This window comes from Lissotriton helveticus, chromosome 9 (genome assembly GCF_964261635.1).
Source record: "Lissotriton helveticus chromosome 9, aLisHel1.1, whole genome shotgun sequence".
Classification (NCBI taxonomy): Eukaryota; Metazoa; Chordata; class Amphibia; order Caudata; family Salamandridae; genus Lissotriton; species Lissotriton helveticus.
In genome coordinates, this window is record NC_136070.1 from 152,466,230 (window position 1) to 152,478,242 (window position 12,013).

At 40.9% G+C, this 12,013-nt stretch overlaps 1 protein-coding gene across 4 annotated transcripts in view; it reads right to left on the reverse strand.

Annotated features, from left to right (window-relative positions):
• MIS18BP1 (MIS18 binding protein 1) overlaps positions 1-12,013 on the reverse strand; it is a 538,190-nt gene that overhangs the window by 363,723 nt on the left and 162,454 nt on the right. For 2 of the 4 annotated variants that reach the window (XM_078659685.1, XM_078659684.1), the window contains exons 9-10: positions 4,554-4,720; positions 4,162-4,228 (exon numbers count right to left, since the gene is read on the reverse strand). The exons of the other annotated variants lie outside the window; for them this stretch is intronic. In XM_078659685.1, the coding sequence (XP_078515811.1) occupies positions 4,162-4,228; positions 4,554-4,720 (234 nt within the window). The remainder of the gene's footprint in view (positions 1-4,161; positions 4,229-4,553; positions 4,721-12,013) is intronic. 4 annotated transcript variants of the gene reach the window in all.

The following is a 12,013-nucleotide window of genomic DNA, read 5'->3' on the forward strand; positions in this document are numbered from 1 at the left end:
CTGTATAAAGATGTTAAATGTACCTGGTTATGTAAACAAAAGCCAGCAGCTTATAACGAGTCTTCTCTCTTAGGTGCCATGAGCCTAGCCAAAGCTATCGTCAGACTGAGTTTCCCCTCCTAACTTGAACCTAAATCCTCAAAACACACATTTACCACATCAATCCCTTAATTGCCATCACGTGATCTTTTGAAAATGTTTACATCGTGCACATAGGTTCGTGACTCGCGCTGGGCTCGTGTCGGCATGTTCTCGTGCCTGTGAGCTGAGCGTTCTGTCACGGAGCCGTTAGAAGGAGTGGGGAGCCTGGCACTGCTGGTCGGGTTTTCTATGCTGTTTACTTCGTCAAATAAACGGAGTTATCACCGTTGAGTCCTGACTCATTCCCTTATTTACAACACAAACATCTCGTATTAATGAACCCACACTGGTGTCAGTGTTGGATTTATTGATACATGCACCCAGAGGACACTTTAGAGGTGCCCCCTGAAAACCTACCTGCCTCTGGTGTTTTGTCTGACTGGTTAACCCAGCCTGCACCAGAGATAGGTTTCTGACCCAAAGGGTGAGGGCCTTTGCTCCCAGGAGGTAAAAAAAAAACAGCTCGAGAACAGGATGTTAACACCCCCTCCCACAGGAAGACCTGCTGATTGGCATTTCGAGCCAGGAGAGCTTAAAAGAAATGCAAATCTGGCTCCTGGACATAGGGAAAATTAGCTAGTCAGGTAGGTATGCCCACTCTCAGGCTATTACCACCCCTAAGGTGGCCAAACCTGAACACAGCTTTTCAGAGTGAGCCATCTTTGTGATGGCAAACTTAGGAACTCTGGAACATGGTTATGCACACTTACCACTGGAAGTGGTTATAAAGGGGGCATGGTGAACCCAGAAGTAGGTAGTCCATTGGCTACAACCCTACACTCCCCTAATGCCCCTAAATTCAGTATATAGGGGAGCCCCTGACACCAGGAGCGCAAATCCTGCTGACCTGAAAGAATACGGATGTGAAGAGTCGCAAAGAGCAAGACAGAAGACCCAGCAATTGACTTGGTGCCAACCCTGCCGGCCTCCCTGCTGACGTCGACAATTTTACCCAAAGTTGACTGGTCCTACAGCTGCTATGTCTCCAAAGCCTGGGAGACCTTTAAGCCCTTCACCCAGGAACCAAGAACTCCCATGAATAGCGTAACTGCTTCTCTGCATCCTACGGGCACCCAAAGACACCTGAGAGGACTCCAAGACTGCAGAAACCTGACATTTAAGGACACCACTGCACAGGTCCCTCCAAGTCCAAACTGAAGTGGGCCAAAGGTGGCAGCATGGCCCACCAGCCCTTCAAAGATGGTGCCCACTATGGTTTCACCCCTTGTAAACTCACCAACGTCGCCTGCAGCCCCTGTTTGCAGGCTCCCTCTACCGCATAAGGAAAGCTCGACGCCTAAGGATACTTCTGCCCGTCGCCCTGGCCCGTGGAAAAGAGGATTAAAGGTTCACCTTCGTCCCGAAGCATTTTAAGGCTTGAGCATCCCTGCTGTTAGTCTGACTGGTCTCCCACTCCAAACCTGGAGCCTCCTTACGTGAAGACCGATTCCCTTTGACTAACATTGGACACCTGACGCTGCTTTGCACTCCTGCATCCGGCCGTCCTAGTGCATGTCTTGCTGGTGCTGCCTCAGACCTTGCCCAGCCCTCATCTTAAGTCTAGGAGATTGGTCCTGTAAGTCGTTGTACTGTACCTGAATGTAGTTCTTGTTCTTCCTTCCACACGATAACATTGCAGCTTCCGAAAAATGCACTGTCAACTTTTTAAATGCAAAAATATTTCTATTGAAAAGTGTACTTACTTGATTGTATTGATTCAGGTGGCTTAAATATATATATGAATAAAAATGTGTTCTTTTTATAAATTGGTGTGGATCCCCTTATTGAGTTGCGTCCCTCATCTATCGAGTATTTAATGTATTTACAGATGTCGAACACTCCTCTCAAATACGCCTAAGGCTGCTCGACCGCACTACCCCCCATTAGAGCACCTTGGGATTGCTAGAGCAAGCCCTGTCAATTCAAAAGCAAACCCCTGGACTCTCTGCACAATATTTCTCATTTTGATATATCACATAAAGAGCCAGCTTTCTACAGTCTCTTTTTAATGACGCTGCTTTGAGATCCATCATGCTGCCTTTCCAATATCCTCTTTACGGGTCTCTAAAACTGTTTTATACGCTAGGTGTGCTTGTCGGACATCGATGATGTCACACAGGATCTGTTTAAGTAATTCTAAAAGAAGTCTATGAGCTGCAGAACATGCTGAAATAAACCATCTCTGAAACGGTACATCCTGTTGCGAGATTTGATGTATGAACGCTTCTTCACTATGCTAGTCACAAAACTGCCCCTCGCTTTACTTATGGGCACCTGACCTCCACTTTGTTACCTAGGTCAGAGTGTTCTTATATTTTCATATCTTCTTTTTTTTTTATCCTTATGAAAAAGACTCCACCTAAACCACCTCGACCAGGAAGTTCTAAAAATGTCATGACCTCTAAATCGGTTAGTAACATGACACTTTTCTAATTACTCATTACATGCTGTAACGAATTCTAAAAGCACAGATTAGAACTGTAGTGGGGGATTATAATTGATCTAGTGCCCTTAAGAGAATACAGCATTTTCTACATGGTAGCTCGAGAAATAGGGGAATTTACATCTAGGTCAGAACCAGAATATGGCATTATGATATTTCAAAGCCTACTTGTACACCAGTGGTGCCATGTGTGAATACTGCTTGAACAAAACTTTAAAAAAAGATGCAGTAGATCAACGAGAACCCTAAATATATACTCCAGCTCATACTTGAACTACTTTTTACATTCCCCAATGAAGTCTCATACTCCAATAGGGATACCGCCAGACAATCTGGATTGGTTCTGAAAGCTGGGACAGAACACCATCACAGTGTCTGGTGTACTCTGTAGACCTAGAGCATAAAAAGCCACACCTTCTACATGAATATGTGCACTTCCAAATCAAGTGCATTAGATCCAGCACACCTTTACTAGTGGTTCAATACTGCAAAATGAGGTTCATACAGAACACTTTCCATTAAAAGTCGTAATTGTCTGGCCAACATTTGACCAAATAGAAAAAGGTCTTCACATTCGGCATGAGAGAATTTGCTCTTAGGGGACATGTAACAGATCCCCATGACATGCCACACATCAGCAAGAGCAGGCCTGCCACACTGACCTATGATGTGGCCTAGCATAATATTTATGTAGAAAACCCATTCAGCCTGAAATCTTCTTTAAAAGAGGGTCTCTCTCTAAAGACTGGTGTTGCAGGAAATACTGACTCTGGCAAATGAAAATTGTAGCCCCCCCCACCTCACCTGTCATAAAATCAGACTGTAAACCATAGCTATACTCAACCCATGGCAGAAGGGCAAGAGTTGTTGCTCTGAGCCTGTAGCAATGGATAACTAGAGAGTGCGGCAATCATGACTTCCTGGAGCTACTTCTTGTGAATAGGCAGAGTCAGAGGGCCCAAGTGGGACTTATAGACAGGTCAGATCATAATATGGGATAGATGATACAGTGTGCAAAGACACGAGTGTTCTAGCTTTGGCTGGACTTTAAGAGGGTGGTTGGCAGGCATCACATCAACGAGATGCCAGTCATTCTAGGGCTAAGATATTCAAGTGACCCAATACACCAACATTTATGTCCAACAACAATGCACACAAAAGCAAATGCCACCAGGCATTCATAGAAGCCATATTCTTATGCATAGATGATGGCATGCCTAGTAATGAGAGACTATTGGTGCATTAATGAAGTGCAATTTGTAATTTTGCTCTTGAACTTCTACCTTGGGTTCTTACACAATGTGGTCCTTGGAGGAGGAGTTTTTCCGTTGTTAGTGGGCTGCTGTTTCTAGTGAAGAAAAGTTAAAAGCACAATTACCGCCTCCAATCCTGACATAGAATCAGGCTGAATAGAAACACAACAACCACAACACAGCAACAGCTACATAAGTATTTGTTTTTATTTTGCAGTCCAGTAAATAGGCCAGTAGATCTGCTAACAATTATTTGAGACAGTCTCTTTTATGGCTTATGACTCCATCGATTGTGGGGCTCAGTTTGTAGACAAACAAGTTTACCTTTGTTTACAGCCTTTTTTCTTTTTTCTTTTTCTACTTGTTTCATTTTCATGGTGTAGGCGTTCATCTTGAATAGAGAGAAAAGACATAGATTTAAATACTCATGTACTGCGAGTCACAATAGCAATGTTAAAATGTTTAATTCATTAAACTTATTCTTAACTGTGTAAGGGTTCTCATTCAAGAAAAATAAGCTTGATCTCAGTATTGTAAAAGTAATCAAAATAAAATAAGAATACCCGAATACATTCTCTGTTAACCACTTCCTATGACAAAAAAATAGGCTTAATACACATTTGTAATGGAAGTACTGCAAATCATTTACATGCATATGTGAACATAATAGTTTGAAAGCTAAACACTCTTTAAAATTTGCAGAGGAAAAAACTTACTAAGGTTTCTGTCAAGAAATCTCTGGAACCCTCTGAAATGGTGCGATTCAGGTCAATGTCAACAACCATTCGCTTCCCACACCAGTATGGTAAAGGTGGTAAAACATGACGTCCACTACGAGTAATGGTGGTAGTTAAAGTAGGCTTTGCCCGTAGGGATCGTTCACCTGGATGAATACAAAAAGCTGAGGTTAGCAAAGAAAATGAAAATATATATATATTTTTTTAAATAACACTTTAGTCTCTATTATACAATGAAAGTAGACACTTCACACTAGAAACATTTTCCCTGCAGGTTTTCCCTCATAAATTACAATAATCCTGAAGCATCAATCGGATTAGAAAATTTGAAAAATTTACTTTTTTGTAACTATAATTCTCTAGCGTTGGTGGTATCTTTCATAGATTCACACATCGGAATATTCTCCATTGTGAGGCTGGGAACCTTCGGTAGACAATACAATGTAGTAGTGTTCTATTAGGCACTTCAGTAATACTGAAAAGAGCCAGTCATGTATAGCATCTCCACTTACTTTTATGACTCAAAGTCTGGCCAATCAGGTGGATTCTAGTGAGCTCTACACCCCGCATAGAGGATATAACTAGTAGATGTTTGAAACCTGTTAAAAGAACACAAAAGGTGAAGCCTCTAGTAAGTGGAGACAGCCAGGTTGCAAATGATGTGAATCTATGAAAAGTAAGAATGCTGGAGAACTTTAGTTGGAGGTGAATAACTATTTGTTCTCCTGCACTGGATCTTTCACAGATTTTGGTACTTGAACATTAACCAACAAAGCAGTATACCTGCTTTTCCCCTTACGTATTTGTGCTTATTGTTTATCTTGACCTTAAGTAACTATGTTGCCATGTTCTAATAACTGTAACCTTTGTAACGATGTAACCTGTAACTGATATGATGCTCATGTAAAGCGCTCGGATACCTCCGGGTCTAGCCAGCGCTATATAAAACCTTTAAAATAAATAAATTAAATTAAATAACCCGAAGGCAGTGGTCAACGAGCATTAAAAATGCAATAGGTCTCGCCTTTGATGAAGTTAAAGCCATTTGCTTTGCTAATAGTATTGTATAGCAAGACAAACGGCTTTAAATTAATCAAAGACGAGACCTATTGCATTTTCAATGCTTGTTTGATCTGCCCAGATCCAGGTTGAACTGGCCACCAGCGCTATCTGTGGAGGCACTGGTCCTTGTGTTGTGCGAGAGAGAGCAATAAGGAAGGACTTTTTCGTTGCACTAGTCACCCATTCTGGTTGTAATTAAGACTTTGCCTGTCTCTGCTATTTTTGTAGGTTCCTGATAGTTTGAAGAGAAGCCTCACACATAGACAGCGCTTCTCTATTTACATATGGATTGAGGAACTGGCTACTTTTGTCACAGGGCTGTGTCAAGGTCAGCATGGGGAACTGGGGAACCAACACCAGCCCTGTCAAAGAATGCTCAAACCAACCCGCTGCCTTTGTCTCCTCGCGCATGCTCTCTTTCGACCCGCCCTTTCTTCCTCCCTCTCTCTCTCATTGGTTTCTTTATACCTTTCCTCTCCCTCTCTCTCTTTCTCTCTGTCTTGTAGCCTTCCCATACAAAAGAATCAAAAAAACTCCCCTAGGTAAAAATAAAATCTCAAACACTCAAACTTCACAGTGTACACAGCCAACATATAACAAGCATTTGCAATGCAATAGGTTTCGCATTTATTAGAGTTTGAGCTATTGGCATTGTAAATCACAAAGCCATTTATTTATGTGTTGACCTAAAAAGGAGAAAAAAAATCCTAAAATGCAGCCTGACACGTCACTTTAATGGAGGAAATGGAGCAGACACACAGTAGAGCTGTAAGATAGGGGAACCATAAAGGAGGACAAGCTAAAACGCGGCATGCGGATATTGCTACAAAAGTATACAAATGGGAAATAAATGCGGCATCTGCCTGTATTTTTTCTATTTATTTACTTTTTTTTATTTTATTTAGCCCCACGTTTTTGGCTGCCCTTCCACCTTGCATGAAACGTTGTGTTTTCACCATGCGAGTTACACATGAGAATCAAGTCTGCAGATTTCTTCCCAGGAGACTGTCCCCTTCAGCAATCCAAGAACAATATAAAACAATGAAATCGTTAAAACCTTCTGTTTTGTACATGCTAAAGTGCTCCACCCAGACAAACCAGCCAAAAAGCACGTCGAACACCCGAGTCGCTAATCGCCAGAGCAAGTTTTTGTTTTCGCTTAGGTTTTATCCTAATGTAAAACTAAATACAAAATACTTTAAAACCGGCGATATAAATGAATGCACTAGGAGCAACTGTTCAAGACAAAGAGATTGTTATCTGGTGCAGTAGGTGGAAATAGTTTCGAGTTGTGTTTCTATTGATGAAAGATGAACTTCGCAGGAAGGACTGCAGCAGTTAACTTTCCTGCAGGGGACCGTAAAGTTACGATCAGCTGATTTTTTTTCCAAATCAGGCTTTCCTTTCAAGTTGAAGATGAAAGAGGTGAAGGAGAGAGAAGTGCATTGTGAGACAGAAGTGCACTGTGACACACGGAACCTTGACTTGCTTCTCTCAGAAAGAGTCAGTGTGTGTGGATGACAATATTTGCTTCCCGCATCTCTCACAGCTTCAAGCCAGTTTACAAACAGTGCCATGAAGCCTTGCTTAAACATCATATATGGTCGGCACGGCTTTTTAAAGACCTTGCAGAGCCCGAGCTTCCGCTTCTTGCGCTCAGTGAATGTCCCAGAAATATTAGATCATAAACAATAAAACTGAGCACTAAGTTAAGCAGCACTTAGAGCTCAATTAATAAAGAGCATCGGACGAGGCAGTCCTGGAAGGCTTCAGTTTGTATCAACAGTCACAGCAGACCGAGTCAGCTGCGAATATTGAGTCTGTTTCTCGGGCACCTCCACCCAACCTCGGCTGTGCATCTTGCCACTGACATACTGATAAAAGCTTTCGTTCAACCCACGCAAATCCACACATATTCTTACCGCCTTTCCTCCATCCTTGGGTGCCAAAACTATAGGACTCAACCATTCTGAAGATTCAATTTCTTCAATTACTCCTAATTTCAAAAAGTTTCTCAATTTCCAATCTCAAGGGTTCAAGCATCATATAAGGAACTTTGCGAACCTTATGTACACACGGTTTTGCAGATTTTTTAAGAACAATCTTGTGTTCAAATCCTTTTAAACAACCCAAGGTATCTGAGAACACTTTAGGAAATTCAGAAAAAATATCATTGGAATCAGAAACATTGCTAACTCTTTGGGAAAGAAAAGAGGAAATTAAATCTTCTATGAAAACTACTTGATCTTGGGGATTTTTAGCACAAGGATTAAGGATTATTCCAAAATCATGTTGATGTTTCCAGCCAAGGAGATTGTCTCCTCTCACAGCTATGTAACCTTTGCTGGTGATTTCTTTACCTCTGAAAGAAATCTTAGCTACTGTATACCCTAAAATGTCTATTTTTGAACGATTATAACTCAATGGAGCAATATCTGGAGGTAATAGTTGAACATTTTCTGGGCCAACAACTTCATCCCAAATTTTGTTACCTATCAAGGTAAAAGGAGATCCTGAATCTGCCATAAGTTTAAACATATACTTGTCAATTCCTATATCACAAAAAGGCATAACAATCTTTTCAGAATCTACATCCTCCTTAATATCTTTTACATTTGAAATAACTATAGTGCGTACAACGTCAGATGAGTTTTCATTAGATTCTTTCTTTTTGTTGGATTTGCAAACACGTGCATAGTGACCTTTACCCCCACAATTGTTACAAATGCTATCCCTTGCAAAACAGTTTGGATAATTAGAAGTGTGAGAAAAACTACCACATCTAAAACAACGCAGTCTTTGATTAGAAAGTGAACGTTGTTGTCTAAAATCACGTTCTTTGAAAAAAGAAGTCTCTTTATTAAATAAAGGACGATTCTCTTGAGAAGTTTTTTGAGATGAGATATTCTTTTGGGGCAGTTTATTCCTTACATTAGCTGAAACTTTAGCTATAGAATCAGAAGAGTCCTCTAAAAACTCATCTTCTTCTAATCTGTGTACAACATCTTGATTCTTTTTTTTAACTTCAATAGAAGTGTGAGTTGCTTCCTCTTTATTTTTTCTAATCTCCTTAACCCACGTAGAAGTATTTTCCATGCCTTCTACAATATCCATAGCCTATTTCAATGAAGGGTTCTTAGATAATAACTTTTCTTGAACTCTAGCGCTATTCGTACACCTCACAAGCTGATCTCTCACCAACGATTCAGCTAAATCTCCAAAATCACACGTGCGTGCAAGAGTTTTCAGAACAGCTACAAATGTACCAACACGTTCTATAGGACCTTGTGCGCGAGTGAAAAATCTGTGACGTTCTAAGGTAACATTAATTCTGGGACCAAAGCAATTCTCTAACATGGACATAGACATCTCAAAAATGTCAGAGGGTTCCCCATCAGCACCACCTACTGGTATTGTGTCCATGCTATCATAGGTGTGCCTACCCTCAACTCCTAAATTATGCAATAAAATTGCTTGTTTTCTGGCAGCTGAGAACTTTTCACCACCAACTGCCACTAAGTATGAATCAAAAAGATTCTGCCACCTTTTCCAAGGGAGAATAGGCTCTCCTTCTTCAGATAGAAAAGGTGGGGGTTGTGACATACTGGAGGCAGAAGTCATGTTGTAGATAAGTAACTAAAGTAGATGAGAAAATTAAAAACAATAAATATAATGTAAATATGTAAATCACACCTCAATATACATCTTAATAAAGAAGAATTTTTAATGTGCGGTCGTGCACATCGACGTTGCTGAAATGGTAGTCCAAAAATACACAGCTGTGTGTATCAGCGTTGTTAATTTAGTCAAAATGCGTTGTTGTGCATTAGTGTCGGTTTCCTAATGATACACTGCCATGTGTATCAGCGTAGTGAAGTTGAAGCGAAATGCGCTGCCGTGCGCATCGGCGTTACTATGGTAACCAAATGTCAACAAAATGGCTGCTGTGATGACGCGTGCTAACGTGATGATGTTGCACGCGAGGTCGAGTTCTACAACACGCAGATCAGGAGAGCGAGCAGGAGAGCGAGCACACAGGTACTGCTACACACGCGCTGCTGTTCACACGCGCTGCCTCACCCACAATGGCACACGCTGCTTGGGTCACACGCGCTACTGTTCACACGCGCTGCCTCACCCACAATGGCACGCTGCTTGGGTCACACGCGATGCCTCGTCTCAGGGTTTCAAAGGGAAACAATGTCTAACGGTAAGCGCCGAGCAGGTTAAGACGAAATCTGTTTCCCACAACTTTGTGTGTTCAAGGCTTCAGCGCGATGTCCAAAACAGGCTCGTTTCTCTCCAATGTAGATACAGCATATCCAATGTTATCCAAGATTAAAATGAAATGACTGAAAGAGATCAGTCAGTCAGATTTACATGTTCAGTCTTAGGAATTCTAGAAAGTGCAGAAAAATAATAGAAAAAAAAACAATCCAAGAAAAATATCTGTAAAATATCAATCCAGTTGATTGAAACCAAGTCCAAATTAAATATCCAGTGTCTAAGGTGTAATCCAATGTCCAAAAAACGAAATTCGAGCAAATCCAAGTCCAAAACGAAATTCCAATTGGTAGGGGATTTGATGGTTGTGGATGCTTGTCCCCAATCAAGCCTTGACCCTCGTCGCCAGTGATAAAAGCTCTTAAGTCAGGTTTAGTAGGAAGAGCTGGTTTATTAATACAACCATCAACAGCAAGCTTCAGTAACTGACTCAGTCTTAGGAATGTAAACACTCCATCAATGATGTAGGACAGGCAGTGTTCTATTAAAGAGACAGTGACCATAACACATACCTGCTTACGGAGCCACGATTGCTACAAAATTAAATAAACAGAAAAGAAATGGCTGTTTGCCCACTTTTTTTCCCTATTTATTTCCTTTTGTAGCAATCGCGCTACACTGCATTTTAGCTTTAAACCTGTGAAGCTAAAGTGCGACATGACGAATGCTACTAAAGCAAATACCCAAAACAGGCAGGCCAACGACTTTTAAAGCTTTACTTTGTAATTTTTACAGTAAAGCACATTTTTAAAAAAATATCTCCTCTGCTGCGCCACGGGCAGCAAAAATACACTGCTCCAAATCAAAGTTTGCCTTGAGCATTTATGAAGAGACAAAACGTGTCTTTGTCCTCTTCAGTGACCTTGGCATCAGGGTGTTAAACCGTAGTGAGTTCCAGCATGGACGAGACTCAAACAAGAGAGCTGATCGTGTCTGTGAGTGAGGCAGTTGTGTTAAGCCCATCTGGAGCTTAAGACACCAGGCCTCCCTGCTCTCCTGTGCGATTGCTGCGCTAAATGAAAGGAACACACAGCGGATATCACTGAAAGTGTCCCTGTGGAGGCAAACTGCACCCACACAATATTATCCAATTTCGCTGGTTTGAACACACACAAGCTGTCGGATCTACAAGTTAGAGCTATCACCTTTCTGCAGCACTGCATCTGAGTGTATGTACCTGAAGAATAGGAGGATCAAGTTGGGGATGGTCACAGGATCGAATCAGAGTAGGATGACGGACTTAACTTTTAGCCACCCAAAGGAAAAAACAAGTGTCTAAAAGTAGATATTTAAAAGCCATGAAAAACACATCGTTTTAACGCTACATTAGGTAACAGAGGGGATCAAAATAATTGGAAAATCTGGCCTATTCCCAGACCACTGAAAATAGTTCCTTACAGGACAATACTTTAATGTTAGAGTAAAATCTACTGCATATATTTCCTCAATTAAAGCTATGCTATGTTGGAAAAATTCCAGGCATTGGTTTTGCCTTTAATTGAGCTTATTTTAAATAATACACTGGATGTTATATGCCAGCATAACTCTAATGTGTTGTTGCGCAAAGCCGTAGGCCAACCTACTCCTGTGCCTTGAGGCATAACAGGAGAAAATGCATTCTAATAATTAATAGAGCATTTGAACCTACGGAAAGCTAAAGCATAAAGCCCCACAGTACATCAGGGAGTATTAATAAACAAAAGTAATGCAAAAGCATTTTAAAACAGCATCTTTTAACAAGGTTTATTGTTCGATAAAGTAACTAGCAATCTAATTGGCTTAAAAACTTTATTAGTAACAAAGCATTTTCAGGCCGCATTAGGGGAGGGGGGTAGCATTTTTGTCACGTGAAGTTAATTGTAGTTAATTGTTCAGAATTTTTACACCGCATCATGAGAAGAGAAATAAAAACGAAAAATGCATTTGTAAAGCGCATTTCCAAGTGAGGTTTGTTGTTCAATATTTGCACACCGCCTTGGGAGAAAACCAATGAAATCTAATTGTTATAAAAAAAGGATTGTCGACTAAGCATTTTCACACTGCTTCGGAGGTTAGCGCAGAAGCATTTTTAAAAAATCCATTTTTAACGTGAC